The sequence below is a fragment of the Octopus sinensis genome, linkage group LG5 (genome assembly GCF_006345805.1).
Source record: "Octopus sinensis linkage group LG5, ASM634580v1, whole genome shotgun sequence".
In the NCBI taxonomy this organism is placed as follows: Eukaryota; Metazoa; Mollusca; class Cephalopoda; order Octopoda; family Octopodidae; genus Octopus; species Octopus sinensis.
The window spans coordinates 39,952,053-39,973,921 of record NC_043001.1 but is presented as its reverse complement, the minus strand read 5'-3'; the positions used below and the strand labels follow the sequence as shown (position 1 = coordinate 39,973,921).

Here is a 21,869-nt window from a genome sequence, read left to right as displayed (position 1 = left end):
CGGCTCCCCCTTCAATCGACTCCGGTGGCTTAGCAATCAGTCCGAACTTCTCCAGATGTCTAACTACCTCATCGGCTGGCACTACAGTTTCGTCCACCAAAATGTCGTCAATGTAGGAGCTGGTGGCTTTTCTAATCTTGCTGTCTTTCCCTAGGATGGACCTAAGCACTGCCGCCATGATCTTCGGAGCGGAATTCAGCCTGAAACCCAGCCTGGTTAGACAGTACGTCCGGCCCTTGTACCGCACCAGCTGATATCGCCACAGTTTGTCACTCACATGGAGCTGCAAGTATGCCGATCTCAAGTCGACAATCGTCACCGCCTCAGTCAACTGTCTCCACTTACGTAATGCCTCGCCACAAACGTCTGTCGCCTCACCTCCCGTGTGACACGATATGTGCTGGTTTAGCTCCCTGAAGTCCAGCACCGGTCTGACTTTTCCCTTCGTAGGCTGCACCACCGCCATCAGGGGTAGCACTTCGCCCGCTACCTCCTCCTTCCAAGGGACAAGGACCCATTCCTCGATCCACCTCTCCACCTCGTCTTCAAACTCGACCCTGGCGTGGCCTTTCAGGGTATGCTGGTAACAGCTCATCCTGTTTTCCAGCGTCGGGGACTCGTCCTTCCATCTATTGTCCACCGCTGACCATCGAACGCCGCCTGAAAGTCTTTGTCCTCGATGGTGTAAGCGGCGCAGTCCCTCGCGGGGCTCTGCTCTCTCTGGCGATCCTGACTCACAGTGCACGACGCCCCCACGCTTCCGAACGTGACCTCATTTCCTACAACACTGATGCCACTAAGGCAGTTGATGGTGTCCATCCCCATCACCACATCAACTCCATCTATCACGCGTTCGGCCACAATTGCCTGCAGCCTTAGCGTCGCACCGCGCACCACTATCTCTACGTTGCTGCTGCCTCTGCAACGGATTTCGCTGCTGTCAACCGCCTGGGCACTACTCACCCTGTTCCATTCCTTCGTTACCCTCAAAGTCACCAGGGTGGTCGTACAGCCCGTATCCACAAGGGCTTTGAACGTCTCCCCCTCGGCCTCCACGTCAATCAATGGCAGCGTCTCCAATAGCGCCTCTACTCGTTTGCGGGGAAAGTTCGAGAGGCAGCAACTTCCCTGCGGTCATTTCCCTGGTCGCAATCACGGGCAATGTGCCCTGTCTGCCTGCATCGATAGCAAACGGAAGGAGAGATAATTTGGTGGCTCAGGGAGTGATCAATGTAAGATGTAGAAGACATTATTAAGGATGAAGGATGGATACCAAGTGAAATAGTATTGGATAGTGAAAAAGAATAGTGGTATCAATGAAAGCTGCAGTTAATGAGGTGATGGGTGGTAGGGGTGTCTTGAGAATGAAATTGAATGAACGGCTCAGTTGAAGATAAAATTGGATGAAGAGCTTCCAGAACTTAGGTTTGCCAAGTTGGGCAGGTTTCTCAAGAACCACGTATCACCAGTCGTCGTGATTCTTTGTCATCTCCATGAAAATTAAGGCCCTGAGATTAGCCTTCACCATTTCACCCCATCCTCCTGGATATCTTTCTTCCATAAACCTCATCAACATTAAGTAATTGTTATACTACTGTCTTCATCCATATGCCTCACATGTCCATGACAGCACAGTCTTCTTTCTTTCACACTACATCTGATTCCTCTTATGCTCAATTTTCCTGTCAGCACATTTGTACTACGTCCTTCAGGCACATTTAAATTGCTTATCCAAGGGAGCATATGAGTTTCCTTCATTTCGAGTCTATTCAAGTTCTTAGCATTATAAGGCTATGTCATACTACCATCCAGTAAAGCTGTTCTAACATGAGCATCATGCAATTTGCCCTTCACTTTGAGGGAGAAGACCTTCGTTACGAGCAGCTGTAATAGTACTAGCACCTTGAAATTTCTCCAGCCTGTTCTCACTCTGGCTACTAAAATTTCAGAGCCACTACTTCTGCTAATTACATCTAGGTAACAAAAGCTATCAACAACTTTTTATGAGCCATGTAAACATTGATGAGAAATATATTTCTTGAATTCTCATAGAATGAACAGCTCCAGTGCATCTATCATGTATGAAGTTTGCACTCTCTGTTAGTGTGCCTGAGATTTCAGTACACCTTTTGTTTGTTCAAAGCTTACATTAGGAATAGCATATGGAGCTTAAACCTATTCTTTTTTTGCATTTCAAGCAAAGTTGTTTCCCTGAAGATATTAGTGACCTATCTTCTTATCTACTTACAATAACATTCATCTTTGCTAAGTATCTCTTACACTTAAGATCTCTAGATTCTAGGTTTGGAATGTTTCTCTAATTCCCTTTTAGATTCAGTTATGCGAACAAGATCATCATTATATAGGAGTTTCCATGGTCAGTCAGTCTTCTCTGTGATGGCCTGTAGGATTATGATGAACCAGAGAGAACTGATGTTACGCTCTTTGATTATCTCCCTTGAAAACACATTCATCACTTCCACATAACCTATGGTGACGTTGCTGTTTCTTAAGTTTATTTTCGTTTATCTATTAGTAATTTTACTCATGTATCTATCTTAAAATGAGCTGCTTGGTGGAGGTCTGCAGGGGATGACATGACAAGCCTTGACTATTGGGATGATTCCTCTTTCTAAAGGTTTTTTAAAAAAATCATATGGTTGTGTTATTGTTTTTTTACCCCCACCATGGAGGTTATGTTTTTGCCAGTGTTGGTTTGGGAAATTGGCTGATTTTCAGCATGCATGTATATGGGTGGAAATGAGCTGCTTGGCGGAGGTCTGCACTCTCTGAGTGCTTTTCTAGTATTGTTTGGGACAGACAAGAAAAAGTATGTACTGTTATTGAGGACAGCTGTCTTGCTGACCTGAAAATATTTTTGAAAATTAAAGATAAAGCGGATTACTATGGACAACTAATTGATTCAAAACCTTCAGCTTTTATAGGCAGATTATAAATTCACATTTATACCAATAATAATTGAGGCATTTGGTTTTGTGAATAAATGATTAAGTGACAATCTGGATAAACAAGAGTTTTCAGAAAAAGAAATCAACCAACTCACACATTACAAATACAATCTGCAAGTGGAATAGTAAAAATATGCAAGACTTTTCTCTAGTGTGTTTAAAAGGACTATGGAAGGTCAGACTGATATACCAAACTGGCTTGCTACAACAGGGACAAATCTTGTTGCCAAAAATGAAATCACCAAGATGGCAGGAAGCTACAGGCCCATTGCTTGCCTAAACATTATGTACAAATTGTACACAAGTTGCCTCAACCAATTCCTCCAGGACCATTGTGATTTGAACAACATTGTAACTGATGAGCAGGCTGGTGGAAAGAAGCGGGTGTAGGGATGTGCCAAACAACTTTTAATAAACAAGAAACCTTGTGACAGTATGGCTTGACTATAAGAAGACATTCAACTCCATCCCTCATTCATGGCTGTTGAAGTGCCTACGTCTGGCAAAAATACCTATACTTTAACTGTTGCTATAGAGAGACTCGCAAAGACATGGACAACCCTTACAACTGAGAACAGAATAATTGTTTATAATAGTATAGGCATTTCAAAGGGAATATTCCAGGGAGATAGTCTTTCTGTACTTCTTTTCATTTTGGCACTGAATCCATTACTGTTCCTACTGCAGAAAACAAATAGTTACATGCTGGGGCCTTCAACTCCTAGAAATAGCAATGTAACTCATAATTTCTTTGCAGACGACCTCAAGATTTATGCTAAAATCTGTGTATCAATGGTCTCTCTATCTCTCCTGTTCCACACAAAGTATGTTACATGTACCTAGGCATAGACGAAAATGTATCATATGAAGGCACAGTGAATAAAGATAGAGTGACCCAAAAATATTACACCAGACTTAGGAAAGTATGGCAGTTGGAACTTTCCTCTTACAACAAAACAATATTCCACAATGTATTTGCAGTACCAGTGCAGATCCCAACATTTGAGATACTTGATTGGTCTGTAGAGGAAATCCACTCTATAGATATCAAAGCCCACAAAATCCTGACAACAATTGGGAACTTCCACAGAAACAGTGATGTTGACAGGCTGGATGGAAAGCACTCAGCATACAAAAAAAAAAAAAAGACCATGCATGAGTATGTTGCCCAGAAGCTCGAAGAAGATAGTAGAATTGGTACAAAGTGCTGCCTCTCTTGGACACAAAACCACTACACTTCGAAGGTTATGCATTTGTAATACAGGAACAGGAGATTGCCACAAAGTACTTGGTGAACAAGAGAGACAGTGATGCTTTTGTAATCCCAAGGTGCAACCACATGTGTAGGCTATGTCATATTTCTGTGGAAGAGATTATGCATGTGATTAGCAGCTGTCCTAACATGGCGTCATGGTACTACCTCCCTATGCAGCACGATGTTGTTGCTAAAACAATTTACAATGTCATCCGCCAAAAAGACTATCCTGAGATAAACTTAGAAAATCCCTGTTATGGAATGCATTCATAAATACCAACTCAAGGAATACTGGTGGAATATTCCCATCAAAACTCCTCTCAAATTTTCAGGGATTTTCAGGAAGAGAAATTGACTGACTAATTCGTACAATATAAGTCCAATCTGTGAGTGGAACAGTGAAAATATGCAAGACTTTTCTCAAGTCCCAAATCTGAAATTGTCTGTGTTAACTACATCCCAAAGATGGAGCCTTGTATCTTTGTTGGAAACCAGCTCCCCACTCAATGGAAGATTTATAATAATCTGTGAAAAAGGTATAACAAAGTCACTGGAGGCACTTGAGAAGGGGATCCATCAAGAGTTATGTCACTTGCTGAAACTCATACAGCTCTTGTTTTTTAGACAATTGTTATCAGTCTTGATTACCTACACAACATTGTTTTGTATTCTTCACAGCCCCCATGAATCAGATGTAACACTTTCTCATGTTCAGTAACAAAGAACAGCCTCCATATTTTCCATATTGGTTGCCTCAGATGAAGGTAGTCTGATTCCATAATAACCTGTGTGAAAGCAACTGGTAAGATTGGCTGTCATGGATCTATAATATAGTATACCTTTATTAATGCACCTACTCTATTGACAAATACATGAGTGCTTACTTTCTTTTGATTTATAGATTCTTGGATGGTATACAAACATACATGTGTGTGTGTATGTGTATTTTGCTCTTTTTACAAAGTTTCTTTTTTTTTTCTCTAGCTCATGTTAAATTGCTTTCTTTAATGCTTTTCTCTCTCCCTCAACATCATCTATGTATGTAAAAACACTGATCCCCTCTTCTTCATTACTTATTTCAATCTCTCTCTTGATTTTTGTTTTCCTTTTCTCATTGTTTCTATAAATGCTTCAGGCTCTTATTTCAGCCACTTCCATTCCTATCAAACCGCCAATATAATTAATGGGAAACATGCTAAGATAATCACTGATTTCTGTTTCTTCCCTCTCTTTTAAATTTACTGCATTCAATCATCCAGTACTACTTTATGTTATTATGTGCTAAATTTGCCATTTCTAGTTCATGCTAAATTGCTCTTTTCAATGCTTTTTTTCTATCTCTATCATGAAATTTGGGTTTTGCTTGTTTGCGATGTGCCTTCACCTCTTCTTGTTCCTACTACCTGTACCATTATTAACACTTATGCATACTACACTACCATCTTCCTTATTTCTCTTCCCTAATATATAAAAATGCTTACTCTTCCTATCCTCTGTGACTGTTTATGTAGTACCCTAGCCCATGTGCTTCATGTGCTAGATATGACTACACCTTTCTCTCTTCCCCCATACCCAGATTCTGCCAGCGACAGTAATAAAAGTCATAGTAGACACTCATAACAACAATATTATTGATGACATTAGGAATATATAGTTATCTGTTGATAATAGTTGTAAACAGCACTTAAAGTAGCATTAAGCAACAAGTGTTTGAGAATGAATGATTGCAAATTAAATGAAAAGACAAACATAATCATGTGTGTAACTCTACCAACAACCAAATAGTTTTACCTCTGAAGAAACCCCACTCTTCCTGTAGGTTCCAAAAATTTAGGACTCCAATCATAAATGTAGGCATGAAGAAAGATAGGTCTGATGAGATTGTGGAGATGCTGGAGTGGAGACAAGTGGATACATATTGTATGTAAAAAGTAAGACAGAAAGATTCCCCCCACCCATCAAACTCCTTACAAGCAAGTGACAACAATACAAATTCTTCTGGGTAATAATAGTGGTTGAAAGGTGCAATAGGCATACTGTTAGCTGAGAAATGGGTAAATATATCATTGAAGTAATCATAATTTTTTAATAAAATAATTAACATGAGATTAGTTATTGACAACCTGTAGTGACATTTATCTCTACATATGCACCACTGGCAGGATTAATAGAAAAGGACTATTTCTATGAGCCCTTTCTGCAGACTACCTTAACAACAATTGACTGCAATTTCATTATTGTGGCTGGTAACTTCAATGTCCATGTTGGGCAATATGATGGTTGCTTTCATGTCATATATGAATAACAGATGTTAAGTATCAGGTCATCCCATAAGTTCTGTCTGATTTTACCTTTTTTAAAATTGAATGTATTTTAGAGTGTCTAATCATCATCATCATCATCATCATCATCGTTTAACGTCCGCTTTCCGCGCTAGCACGGGTTGGACGGTTCGACCGGGTCTGGGAAGCCAGGGGCCGCTCCAGGCTCCAGTCTGAATCTGGCAGAGTTTCTACGGCTGGATGCCCTTCCTAACGCCAACCACTCCGTGAGTGGATTGGGTGCTTTTTACGTGCCACCTGCACAGGGGCCGGAGGGTCCGGCATCGTCACGATCGGTTCGAGCATTTTAACGTGTCAGCGGCACGGGGGCAACGAGGTCCGGGGTACTTTGGGGATCGGGGTACTTTGGGGATCCAGGGTACTTTGGGGATCCGGGGTACTTAGAATGGGTAGGGGGTATGTGGAATTGCTGCAGAAAGCAGCCCGGGTCTTTGTAGTCACAGCATATCTCCAGAGATCTCGGTCCTTCGCCATTGCCTCAGTGAGGCCCAATGCTCTGAGGTCATGCTTGACCACCTCATCCCATGTCTTCCTGGGTCTACCTCTCCCCCTGATACCTTCAACTGTTTGGGAGTGGCACTTCTTCACACATCTCTCTTCATCCATCCGCAGCACATGACCATACCATCGCAAGCGTCGCTCTTGCACACCACATCTGATGCTTCTTATATCCAGCATTTCTCTCAGGATACTTACACTCTATTTTGCGTGCACACTGACACTACACATCCAGCGGATCATGCTAGCTTCATTTCTTTCAAGTCTATGCATGTCTTCTGCAGTCACAGCCCATGTTTCATTACCGTGAAGCATGGCAGTTCGCACACATGCATCATACAATCTACCTTTTGCTCTGAGGGAGAGACCTTTTGTTGCCAGTAGGGGTAGGAGCTTTCTGAACTTTGCCCAGGCTATTCGTATTCTAGTGGTGATACTCTCTGTGCATCCACCTCCGCTACTAACTTGGTCACCCAGGTAGCGGAAACTATCAACTACTTCTAGTTTCTCTCCCTGGAGTGTGATGGAATCTGTTTTCTGAGTGTCTGTTGTGTCTATTGTCCCTGTGCATCTGCCGCACATGAAAGCTATCTTATCTGTTAATTTCCCTTTAATGTTGCTGCACCTCTTATGTGTCCATAACTTACATTGGGTGCATCTTATGGAGTTTCTACCTGTACCTTTCCTACAGGTTGAGCAGGGCCACCTACCCGAGGGGATGTGTGCTGAGTACCTCTTGCTGCTTACTAATACTTTGGTCTTTGCTACATTTATTCTAAGGCCCTTTGATTCCAACCCTTGCTTCCACACCCGAAATTTCTCTTCTAGTTCCGGTAGTGATTCTGCTATGAGAGCTAGGTCATCGGCATAGAGGAGCTCCCAGGGGCATCCCGTTTTGAATTCCTCTGTTATTGCCTGAAGGACTATGATGAATAAAAGGGGACTGAGGGCTGAGCCCTGGTGCACACCTACTTCTACCCGGAATTCTTCACTATATTCGTTGCCAATCCTAACCTTGCTGACAGCCTCTCTGTATAGAGCCTGTACAGCCCTTATTAGCCATTCTTCAATCTCCAGTTTCCGCATCGACCACCAGATAAGGGAACGGGGAACCCTGTCAAAGGCTTTCTCCAAGTCTACAAAAGCTATGTAGAGGGGTTTATCTTTAGCTAGGTACTTCTCCTGCAGTTGTCGGACCAGGAATATAGCATCAGTGGTGCTTCTACCTGGTACAAAACCGAACTGCATTTCATCTAAACAAATTCTCTCCCTAATGAGATTGGTTATGACCTTCTCTGAGACCTTCATCACCTGGTCCAACAGTTTGATACCTCTGTAGTTATTTCTATCTAGAGCATCACCCTTACCCTTGTAGCAGTTGACTATGGTGCTGCTGCACCAGTCATTGGGTATGACTCCATTGTGAACTACCTGGTTTACAATGCGGGTGACTATGGCATAGCCCACATAGCCAGCTGTTTTAAGCATCTCAGCAGTGATTCCTGATAGGCCAGGGGCTTTGCCTGGTTTCATATCCTTAATTGCCTTATCTACAAGGGAGCTCTCTATTCAGGTAGCTGGTCCCTCTACTGGGTCAACATTTGGCAGGCTCTCCTCCTCCCATTCATTCTCCTCATTCAGCAGTCTTTCATAATGGCTTCTCCAAGCCTCTTTCTTTTCACTAGTAGTAAAAGCAAGTGCCCCATCATCCATGCGGACACATTTCTCTCCTATAACATCGCTATTTTCTCTGACACACTGTCTGGCAATCCGAAATACTTCAGCTCTTTGATCCTCGCGACGCTGGACATTGGCAAACTTCTTCTTTTCTGCTACATCTTTGGCAATGTATACCTGCCGCCCAGCCTCCCTTTTGGCTATCTGGTACAGTTCCCTGCTGCCCCATCCTTCCAGGCTTTCCAGGCCCGTCTCTTTTCAGAGATGGCTTTATCTACTGCACTATTTCACCACCACGTAATTCTAGGTCTGGAAGGGACTTTGCACCATCCACAGACTTGGTCTGTGGCACTCAACAAGCTGTCCCGTAGGAATTCCCAGCTACCTTCTATGTCTGACGTCTGAAGCTCCTCCTCCCTCTCATCAAATTTCTTGATGAGTATGTCCCTAAATTTCTGACCATGCGAAGGGTTCTTTAGCCTCCAAATCCTTCTTTTCTGGATTGGTTTGTTTCTTGGAGTCCTTCTGGCCTCAAGCTTAAAGTCACTGATGATAGTCTATGCTGAGGGATACATTCTTCACCCGGGAGGGTCTTTGTATTCAAGAGCAACCCTGCATCCCGTTGTCTGGTGAGGATGAAGTCTATTTGGCTAGCGGAGTCTCCTGACTGATAAGTTATAAGGTGGCAGACTGGCTAATGGAATTTAAAATTATTTTTATGCATTTGTGTACATTTAAACTAATTAAATATTATTTTACAGAATAATAGAATTAAAATTTCTTTGATTAAAACCCTTTCTAACATGGAAGTATCCAAAGAGCATTTAAGGCACATAATGCTTTATGAGTACAAAAAATGAAACTCTGCAGCCGAAGTGACTCCAAACATGCACTCAGTTTATGCGTAAGAATGCTTGAATGAAAGAACTTGCAGAAGATGGTTTGCAAAATTCAGAAGTGAAGATCTCAGGCTTGAAGATGAAGATCAAACAGGACGTCTAGTTGAGTTTGATGATAAGCTCCTTGTAGCATTATCAGTTGAAGAATTGACCACAAAGCTTAGTTCAAACCATACAACTGTTCAGCGTCATCTTCAACAACTTGAAAAGGTTCCTAAACTTGGAAAATGGGTGCCTCATGAATTGTTTAAAAGCAAATGCAAATCCCAAGTTGACATCTGCTCCTCTCTCCATTCTCATGAACTCATTTCACCCTTTTTGGATAGACTTGTGACTGGGGATGAAAAATGGATTTTCTATTAAAATGTTAAACATCGTAAACAGTGGCTTGGTAAAAGGGAAAAAGCTCAACTACAAACTAGAAGGGAACTTCATGGAAAAAAGGTTCTTCTCTCTATCTGATGGGATTGTAAAGGAGTAATTCACTTTGCACCTAATGCAACAATCAATGCTCAAGTCTACAGATAACAATTAGAGCATTTGAACCAAGCTTTGAAGAAAAAAAGACCCACTTTAGTGAATCGAAAAGGAGTAATGTTTCATCAGGACAATGCACGACCCCATTCAGCAAAGATCACATCACAGAAGATCGAAAAGCTTGGTTGGGAAAAAATTTCTCATTCACTTTATTCTCCTGACCTTGCTCCTTCAGACTACCATTTATTTCGTAGTTTACAGAATCATTTGGGGCACATACCTTTCGCAAGCCAGGACATTTCAGAGTTCTTCACTTTGAAACCAAAAGAGTTTTACATTGATGGGATTAAAAAGCTTGTAAATAGATGGAAGGAAGTCATAGATAATCAGGAAAAGTATACATTGATGATTAAATTTCAATTAAATATAATATTTGATCACTTGTTTTCTTTATTCAAAATTTGGATGGAACTTATGGGATGACCTGATTCATGGCATTCTATTTGGTCTATATAGCTGATGCTGAGCTAAGTTAGATCAGTCAACGAAAATTAAGCAATGCCTACTGATTGACATCAATAAAGATAATACTGAAATTATGAACAATATTCATGTAACCTCAGTCTCCATAGCTACCAAAAATATAAATATATTCTTAGTCAACGCACAGTTAAGTAAGGAAACATGTAACAGACGTAATATAAATACATGCATACTCTCTCTCTCTCTCTCTTTCACACACTCACACACAAATATTAAAACAAACATATTCATTCATTCATTTATTGATATAATTTTGAGCAATTCTTCTATTTCAGTTTTACCAAAATCAGTCACAGTCAAGGCTATTTCTGACACAGTTCCAGTGGAAAATCAGAATAAAAGTTATGAATGCCTTATTAAAGACACCAACCCTGAATTTTCAGTCTTTTGGCTGATAACATGGAAAAATGGGACACAAATAAATGTTACAAAGTATATTTCAAACAAGCCAAGCAAATCAGGAGAGCTGATCACTTTATCATCAAAACTGACATTAACTCTTAATAAGAATTTTAAGGAATTACAGTGTGTTGCATATTTTCCGGGTAAAAGTGAATTTGTTTACTGTTCAATGAAACTCGATATGCCCATAAAATGTAAGCTCTTTTTTTTATCTCTATAAAACACAAAATGTAGATTTGTTCAAAGTATTTATGTGAAAGATATGTACATTTCTAGATTTATATTTACCACAACAATGAGAAGATTATACAACTTTAACAATTTTGAAGAGAGCTATTTTTATTGGGTTCCTTGTTGTAATACTATACAACTGACCAATTATGAATTAGTCTCAAAATATGTGGTCATTTCTGTAATTAGCTTAAATTGGCTAAATAAAAGAAATAGTGTCACATTGCACATCTACACCCATTCTAACCATCCACCAAATGCTTTCAAGCATATACCAATAAACATTAGCACATTATTCTTCCTCTATGGCAGATAACTGCCCCATGACTGACTCTACAGATCACTGGACCAGACTAGTTTCCCCTATCAGTCATGGGGCAGTTATCTCCCTTGTCAGTGTATATATATTGTGCAATTCATATAGTGGTAAGAGTTTTTAACTCTTATTTTTGGCAGTATAGGTGCTTCAGTATCCTCAGTCATGATTAAAGATGGTTAAAGTTTTGCTTTTTTGGTTATATATATATATATATATATATATATATATATATATATATATATCAAGACTAGAAAGATATGAAGTAAGCATGCACCACTGGATGTACAAAGTCAGTGTCCATGTATAACAAAGTGCAAAAATGTTGAAAGAAAATTAGGCATAAAAAGTATCACATATAACATACAAATGAGAAGACTGTGCTGGTATGGTCAGGTAATTCATATGGATGGGTACACCTGTATCGAAGGAGGAGACTCAGAAAGACATGGCACAAAGTAGTAAAAACTTACCTCAGAAAACTGAGTCTCATAGAGGAGATGAGAAAGGACAGAAATTATTGATGATTTGATGTGCTTAAAATTCTGTTCATTTAAGCAAAACTGTAATCCTAAAGCATATCATTTACATTTATGCTATCTCACCCAACCTGTACTCGTCAAACTTTCCCTACAACTCATTTTTCTAAAACCTATCTTCCATCACTCTTCTGTCTATGGTACTATTCACTTAGCTGCTGTAATTAAGTGACAGTAAAACTGCATACGTTTCATTACCCTTTTGTGCTACCAGTTACCTCTCTCCTTGGAACTACTTCCTTTTGTGCATGTCCTGCATTCTTAGTATCATCCCTTACAACTTTATTTTTCACTAAATGCTCCTTCCCAGGAACACATATATATGTGTGTGTGTGTGTATATATATATATATAGGGAGAGTTTACGAAAAAAACAACAAAAGATGAAGACAGGTGGTGTACAAAACAAACAGATGTATTAGTATAACGCTCAGGAATAGAAAAAGTCTTTCATGTTTCGAGCCTATGCTCTTATACAGAAAGGGACACAGAAAACAAGTGTATTTACATATATATATATATAAATACACACACACACACACACACACATATATACGGTCCACTCTGGGAGATGGTATGATTTTGATATATTGATCCTCCTGGCCTCTTCTCAAGGCCATGTTCTTTCCTATTCTCTCTTTCCTTCATTTATTTTATTTGTAGTCACTTTGATGAAGCTCCATGTACTAGATCGAATGGCCTATGCAGATGATGAATGTTATTTTTAAAATTCTTTCATAAGCACTGACTGGCATTGGAAGCAGAAATGGCCATAAGAAATGTTATGTCATGGTCATGTTTCGTATTAAAAAATAATCTACTGATGAAGTCCAATTTGTTTGTTGATCAAAAGTTTTCTCCATTTTCTGATTATTTAGATTATAATTTTTTGTATATATATATATGATGGGCTTCTTTCAGTTACCATTTACCACAAAGTTTTAGTCGGCCTGAGGCTATAGTAGAAGACACTTGCCCAAAGTGCCATGCACTGGGACTGAACTTGGAACCATGTCGTTGAGAAGCAAGCTTCTTACCACCATCATCATTTAACATCCACCCTCCATGCTGGCATGGGTTAGATGTTTTGAGTGGAGCTGATGAGCCAGAGAGCTACACCAAGTTCCAGTCTTATTTGGCATGGTTTCTACAGCTGGATTCCCTTCCTAACACCATCAACTCCGGGAGTGTAATGGGTGCTTTTACATACTACCGGTACAGGTACCATTTACATGATACTGGCAACAACCATGACTATGATTCATGGGTGGGTGTCATTTACATTGCACTGGCAATGACCATGACTATGATGCACAGATGTCATTTACATGGCACTGGCAGTGACCACCACTACAATTCATGGGTATCATTTACATGACACTGGCACAGTCACAACTAAATGTCACTTGGCCTGACCAGTTTTTTCGTGCACAGCATACCACCAGAGTTCTCAGTCACTTGTCATCACCTCCGTGAGGCCCAACATTTGACAATCATGCTTTACCACTTCATCCCATATCTTCCTGGGTCTACCTCTTCTACAGGCTCCCTCCACAGTTAGAGATCAGCACTTCTTTACGCAGCTGTCCTCGTCCATATGCATCGCAGGACTATACCAACACAGTTGTCTCTCTTGCACAGCACATCTGATACCTCTTATGCCCAGTTTTTTTATTCAAGATGCTTACACTCTGTTGTACATGTGCACTGACACTGCACATCCAGCAAAACATACTGGCATAATTTCTTTCAAGCCTATGCTTGTCTTTGGCAGTCACTGCTCATGTTTCACTGCCATGTAGCATAGCTGTTTGCACACAGGCATCATATAGTAGGAGCTCTCAGAACTTTGCCCATCCTATTCTTATTCTCGCATCTACTCTCTCTGAGCATCCACTTCCACTACTGGCTTGGTCACCTAGATAACAGGAGGTATCAACTACCTCTAGTTTTACCCCACTGGAATTTGATGGAGTCTATTTTCTGTATGCTCGTGGTGTTTATTGTACCTGTGTATCTTCTACTCAAAAACTATAATCCCTGTTAAACTTTCTCTGATATTGCTGCAACTCTTATGTGTCCATAGCTTACACTGCGTACATCGTATGAAGTTTCTACCTACACCTTTTTCTACAGATCAATCCTGAGGGGATTTGTGATTTGTTGGCTTTGCTACTTACTAAGTTTTTGTTAGATTAATTCTAAGGCCCTTCGATTCTAGACCTTGCTTCCACACCTAAAATTTCTTATCTAGTTCTGGAAGTGATTTGTTTATGAAAAACAAGGTCATCAGCATTGAGGAACTGTGAGTGGAAGCCCATCTTAATTCTTCTGTTATTGCCTAGAGGACTATAATGAACTCCTACTGACTGGAATGGTACACATTCTCTTGTATTTTTATTCTGTATAAAGGCTGCAATAGGTGGCTGAGAAAATATTTGTTTGAAATGAGGATATTTTTCTGCAATATGCTGGTAACTTTCATGCAACATTTTTGAAATGCTAGCGAAATTTTGATGCCAGTTAATCACTAAAGGAATTTTATCATATATTGTACTGTGTTTGCTAAAATTATGCATGAGGTTTGACTTTCTTTGTTAATCTTAACAATGTCATTTGCTATTTCCTTTAATCATGATTCAGTGTAACCGCGTTTGACATATTTCCAGTAACCCCCTATGTCTACTATACTCATTGCCAACTTTCTCCTTACTGACTGCATCCCTATATGTGGCTTGTACCACTCTCACCAATCACTTATCTATCCCTATTGACCACCAGATAAGGGATCAGGGGACCCTATCAAAGGCTTTCTCCATGTCAACGAAAGCCAAGTACAAAGGTTTATCTTTGGTTAGATACTTCTGCATCTGCTTTACCAGAAATATAGCACTAGTGGTGCTTCTTCCTGGTGCAAAACCAAACTACATCTCATCTAGACTAATTTTCATCTTAATTAGTTGGGCTATGACCCTCTCCATAAATTTCATTGCCTGATCTAATAGTTTGATACCTCTGTAATTATTTCTAAGGCATCACCTTTACCTTTGTAGCAGTTGACTATGATGCTGCCACATCATTGGGCATGACTCTCTTGTGTACAACCTGATTTACTATACCGGTAACTAGACCGTACCCCATACTGCCAGATTTTATTAAGCATCTCAGCAGTGATTCCTGATGGGCTGGGGGCTTTACTAGTCTTCATATCCTTCATGACTTTATCTACCATGCTACTGTCTATTCAGATTGCTGGTCCCTCTGTCGGATCTACTTTAGGCAGACTCTCCTTCTCCCATGCATTCTCTACATTTAGTAGCCTTTCATAGTAACACTTCCAAACCTCTTTCTTTGCAGATTCACTACCTGTCAGTGAACAATCATCCATCCAAACATACTTCTTTTCCACAATATCACAATTTTCCCTGGCACACTGTCTTGCAAGGTGAAACACTTCAAGCTTTTGGTCCTCTAACTGTAAGACATTGCAAACTTCTTCCTTTCTGCTTTACTGCTGGTTAAGTACATCTGCTTCCTAGCCTCTCTTCTCGCTGCCTGATATAACTTCTTGTTACCACTACCCTTCCAGTCCTTCCAAGCCTGTTTCTTTACTCTAATGGCCCTGTCAACTACTCTGTTCCACCACTACGTCAGCCTAGGACTGGCTGGAATTTTGCACCACTCACAGATTTGGTCTGCATTATTCAGCAAATTGTCCTGTAGGAACTCCCACTTATCCACTATGCTACAAGTCTGCAACTCCTTTTTCTCATCTTATGCTTCATTTAAGATGTCTCTAAATCTTTGACTAATCGAAAGATCCTTAAGCTCTAAGTCTCTGACTATATCATTGCCATCATTTAACGTCCGTTTTCCATGCTGGCATGGGTTGGACAATTTGATTGCGGGCTGGCAAGCCAGAAAGCTGCACCAAGCTCCAATCTGATCTGGTGGAGTTTCTACAGCTGGGTGCCCTTCCTAATGCCAACCACTACGATAGTGTAGTGGTTAGCATTATGCCTCACTTGGCTTGCCAGATCTTCTTGGAGTCAGAAGTAGAGGTTAATAGTTCTCTTGTATTTTTATTCTGTCTAAAGGCTACAATAGGTGGCTGAGGAAATATTTGTTTGAAATGAGGATATTTTTCTGCAATATGCTGGTAACTTTCATGCAACACTTATGAAATGCTAGCGAAATTTTGATGCCAGTTAATCACTAAAGGAATTCAGTCACATATTGTACTGTGTTTGCTAAAATTATGCATGAGGTTTGACTTACTTTGCTAATATTAACTATGTCATTTGCTATTTCCTTTAATCATTATTCAGTGTAACCATGTTTGACATATTTCCAGTAATCCCCTATGTCAGTACAAATCTGCTTTATCCTCAAAAATTGGGATTTCGGATTTGACCAAATTGTATGATGTGGATGATCAGAGTAGCGGTAGAGATAAATGTGGGATGATGTGGGCTTGCAAAATAACTCTGTCACTATTCTGCCTCCAGAAAACTTAACTTTTGTGTCCAAAAATTCAACATGGTTACAGGGAATCATGATTAAAGGAAATGGCATGTGTTGGACATGAAGACAGATGAAACACCACTAAGCATTTCACCCGCCATGCGAAATATAATAATAATAACAATAATAACCTGATCTGTTTGGATTGGGAAATCCCACAGGATTTTGCAGGTATCTGACTCCATCACTCTCTGTGCTTTTTGCTTATACCACATCTTACCTCTCTCTAGACCTCACTTTTTGCACAGTTTCCAATGTAGTGCTTTTATTACCTTATCATGTTTCCACAACTTGTAATGGTTTTGGGCAAGCCTAGGCATTCATTCATGATTAAGTATAGCTGCTAGAATAAGAATAGCCTAGGCAAAGTTCAGAGAGCTCTTACCTCTGTTGGTGAGAAAAGGCCACTTGCTCAGAGTAAAAGGTAGACTGTATGACACATGTGTACAAACAGCCATGCTACAAGACAGTGAAACATGGGCCATTACTGCTGAGGACATGCGTAAGCTCACAAGGAATGAAGCCAGTATGCTCTGATGGATGTGTAATGTCAGTGTGCATACTTCACCGAGTGTAAGTACCTTGAGAGAAAAGTTGGTCATTAGTCATTGCCTCGATGAGGCCTAATGTTTGAGGCAATGACTAGTGACAGAGACCTTTGGAAATATACTGTGCTTGAGAAGACCCGGCAAGCCAAGTGAGACCATAACCTCGTGGCCTATGCCAGGGGTGCAACCAGTCCACTTATGTCTACCTCTCCTTCATTGGACACTAAACTCTGCTTGTGAAGACCTGTTGAGGCAAGTGAAATCGAAATTGAAATCAAATTCGATGACTGGCATCTGTGTTAGTGGAGAGCTAAGAGCACCATCTGAGTATGGTCATTGCCAGAACAGCAAACTGGCTTCCATGCTGGTGGCACGTAAAAAGCACCATTCGAGTGTGATTGTTTCCAGTGTCACCTTACTGGCACTTGTGCTGGTGGCACGTGAAAAAACATTCGAGTGAGGTCATTGCCAGTGCCACTGGACTGGCTCCTGTGCAGGTGGCATGTAAAAAACACCATTTGAGCATGGCCATTGCCAGAACCACCTGACTGGCCCTTATGCCGGTAGCATGTAAAGGCACCCACTACACTCTCAGAGTGGTTGGCGTTAGGAAGGGCAGATCAGATTGGAGCCTGGCACAGCCATCTGGTTCGCCAGTCCTTAGTCAAATCATCCAACCCATGCTAGCATGGAAAGCGGACATTAAATGACGATGATGATGATGGTTATTATTCTTTTATTCTTTTACTAGTTTCAATCATTTGACTATGGCCATACTAGAGCACTACCTTTAGTTGAACTAATCAACCCCAGGACCTATTCTTTGTAAGCCTAGTTCTTATTCTCTCGGTCTCTTTTGCTGAACCGTTATGATACAGGGATGTAAACACACCAACATTGGTTGTCAGGCAATAGCGGGGGGACAAACACAGACACACAAATACATACATATACACATATATATATATACATATATACGACAGGCTTCTTTCAATCTCCATCTACCATTTCCACTCACATGGCCTTGGTGGGCCTGAGGCTATGGTAGCCAAAGTACCATGCAGTGGGACTGTACCTGGAACCATGTGGTTGAGAAGCAAGCTTCTTACCACATAGCCACTCATTATTTTGCCAGCTTACCACTGATAGAATCACTAGCACATTGGGAGAAATGTTGTGAAGCATTTTACCTGATGCAAAATGCTTAGCAACATTTTGCCTGTTTTTATGTTCTGGGTTCAAGTTCCACCAAGGTCAACTTTGCCTTTCATTCTTTCAGGGTCAATAAAATAAGCACCAGTTTAGCACTTGGGTCAATGTGATTGACTAGCTCTCTCCCCGCAAATTCCAAGCCCTGTGCCTATAGTTGAAAGAATTATAATAATGATGATGATGATGATGATGATGGTGGTGGTGGTGGTGGTGATGATGATGATGATGATGATGATTTGAAATTTTGGCACAAGGCCAGCTGTTTCAGGTGATTCCAGTGTTCAACTAGTACTTATTCTACTGATCCCGGAAGGATAAAAGCAAATTCGACCTTTCATCCTTTCAAGGTTGATAAATTAAGTACCAGTGAAACACTAGGGGTAAATGTAATCGACTAGTTCTCTTCCTCAAATTTCAGGCCTTGTGCCTTTAGTAGAAATGATTATTATTATTTAGAAGGTAAGCAAACAGAATCATTACCATGCTGGACAAAATGCTGAGTAACATTTCATTCATCTTTACGCTCTGAGTTCAAATTCCACTGAGGTCAAATTTGTCTTTCATCCTTACTGGGTCAATGAAATAAGTACCTATTTCTTTATTACTCACAAGGGGCTAAACACAAAGGGGACAAACAAGGACAGACATAGGTATTAAGTCGATTACATCGACCCCAGTGCGTAACTGGTACTTAATTTATCGACCCCGAAAGGATGAAAGGCAAAGTCGACCTTGGCGGAATTTGAACTCACAAGGTAACGCAGACGAAATACCGCTAAGCATTCCGCCCGGCGTGCTAACGTTTCTGCCAGCTCGCCGCTTGTTAAGTGATGGGGTTGATGTAATTGACTAGCCCCTTACCCCAAAAGTTTAAGCCTTGTGCTGATAGTAGTAAGGTATATTATTATTATTCAGACAATGAGCTGACAAAATTATTAGAGGATTAGACAAAATACCTTGAAGTATTTAATGCAGCTGTTTATGTTCTTAGTTCATTTCTTAATGAGATCATGTTTGCCTTTCATTCTTCTAGGTTCAATAAAATATAGAATTAACCTGATACTAAAGTTGATGGCATCAACTAACCCATCTACTTCCCGTCGAGACTGATGGTCTTACGCCTAAATCAGAAACAGTTATTATTATCAGGTAGTGAGTTGGCAGAATCAGTAGAACATGGTACAAAATACCTTGCATTATCTAGTTAGGGCAGTTCTGATTTCATATCCCACTGTAGTGAACTTTGCTTGCCATCATTCATAAATCAATACAATAAAGTGCTAGTCTTGAATCAACAGTATTGACTTTGTCCCTTCACTCAGAATTGCTGGCTTTGACCTAAATTAGAAATGATTATTATTGTTATTCTGATTTATTACAAAATGTTTTTCTCCAAACATTTATGCTCTCTTGCTAATATTCAAATCTTTATTATTAGAATTATGTTAACAAAATTTTGAAAAAAAAACTGTTGTGGTTTTATGCAAAATATAATTCTGCCTTTTCTTTTTCTTTTTTTTTTTTTATTCTGCTTGGAATAACTTTTTCTTTTAACTATTTATTTTCTAAAATTCATAGATACCCCAGTGAAAAAGATCATTTTAAATGTTCCTGGGGCAAAAGTATGTGCTGGTACACCAATGAAATTTCACTGTAGTTGGAAAGGTGGCAATCCACCAGCAAGTGTGACCCTGATGTATAAAAATATATCAAATACTAGTAAAGAAGATGTTGAACTTAGAGTAATTCCCTCTAAATCTCATCAAATAGTCAAGTGTCTGGGTTCTCATATTGCTGCAAATGTATCTCATGAAAAGAATATAACTGTTTGCTGTGAGTATAAGTGAAAACTTTTTATCTTCAGTTTTTGTTTTTTTCTCTCAAGAAAATTATGAAAATGTAAGATTATAGTCTTTTGTATATGTTGGATTGGATGTTGGTTTTGCTGAGTGAAGTGAACAATAAGCAATATTCTGTGATAGCAAAATGGGCTGGTCAGGGTTAAAGTTGTTTTATTTTTCTGAAACAATCTATACTATAATGGAGAAAACTGCTTATTAATTAGGTATGTAACAATTACTAAAAGTACTAAAAGAAAGCAATATTAAAAGCTTAACCGTCTGGAAATATTTTTATAAATTCATATTCTTAGAGATTACCTATAATTTCGATTTCTGAAGTTTATTGAATTTTTTTAACTCCAAATTTTTCAAATTTAAATAATCATTGCATTCACTGTGTCAAATTCTTCATGAATTTAAATATTTATTGCATTCAATGCATTCAATGCAGAGTAGATTTTAATAATAAACACTATTAATTCGTTGCAGGCAACATTTTTACATTTGTATTTGCAACAGTCTCTCATTCTCACTTGCCTCTATTTTCATTAATGATAATTTAATAATAGTTATATAATTTTGATACGAAACACAATTTCAAGAACATTATCTGTTTCCAGAGTTTGTTAAATGAATATTTTTGATAAAATGAAAATTTTTTAATATACCAGTATAATTATTAAGGGATTTTGTGCTGAATGGATGCATGCTATTACACAAAATAGCTGTACAAGTTTGATATGATTTCAAGAAAATTATCAGTTTCTGGAGTTTGTTAAACAAATATTTTTGAGAAAATGAAAATTCTTTAATATATTGGTATAATTTTTCTTTTTTTAAATGAAGAAGTGATTTTGTTGGTATGGCTACTTGGAATGCTATAAGCCTTACAATAATAACTATGTGATTGCTGCTATTTCTTCATGCTAAACAGGACAGTTTTTAACGAGCTTTCACTTATATGACTTTTTCATTTCATGTTTACACAAAATATCTGTATAACTTTGAAGCACAATTTCAAGAATATTATCAGTTTCCCAAGTTTGTTAAATGAATATTTTTGAGAAAATGAAAATTCTTTAATATATCGGTATAATTTTTTTTTTTAAATGAAGAAGTGATTTTGTTGGTATGGCTACTTGGAACACTATAAGCCTTACAATAATAACTATGTGATCGCTGCTATTTCTAGCATGCTGAACAAGATAGTTTTTAATGAGCTTTCATTTATAAATGATATGCATCTGAAAAAGAAAATTTAGCAGCAAAGGCACAATGGCAGGGAGAAAGATGGGCAACTGAATTAGATGAAACCAGGGCAAAGCGACTGAAACAGATGCCTGAATATGCATGGAGACATAGACATGATTCTGTTTCCATTACATATGACCAACTGGTTAGGGTATCTCAAGAGTAGAATATTCTACTTCAAAATAATGGTGTCAGGTCACAAATTGTTGAAGCAACACTATAGAGATCTTTTCTTTGCAATCATATGGAAGTAGTAGAGTAGACAACTAATCTAAGACTGCTTACAGAAAGTTATTCTGATGAAAGAGAGTTTGCTAATTACCTTGTTGATGTAAGAAACGGTAAC

General features: G+C 39.3%; 1 protein-coding gene across 1 annotated transcript in view; it reads left to right on the top strand.

Moving 5' to 3' along the window:
• LOC115212116 overlaps positions 1 to 21,869 on the top strand; it is a 798,722-nt gene that overhangs the window by 36,476 nt on the left and 740,377 nt on the right. The window contains exon 5 of the mRNA XM_036503334.1: positions 10,936 to 11,256. Coding sequence (XP_036359227.1) covers positions 10,936 to 11,256 — 321 coding nt within the window. The remainder of the gene's footprint in view (positions 1 to 10,935; positions 11,257 to 21,869) is intronic.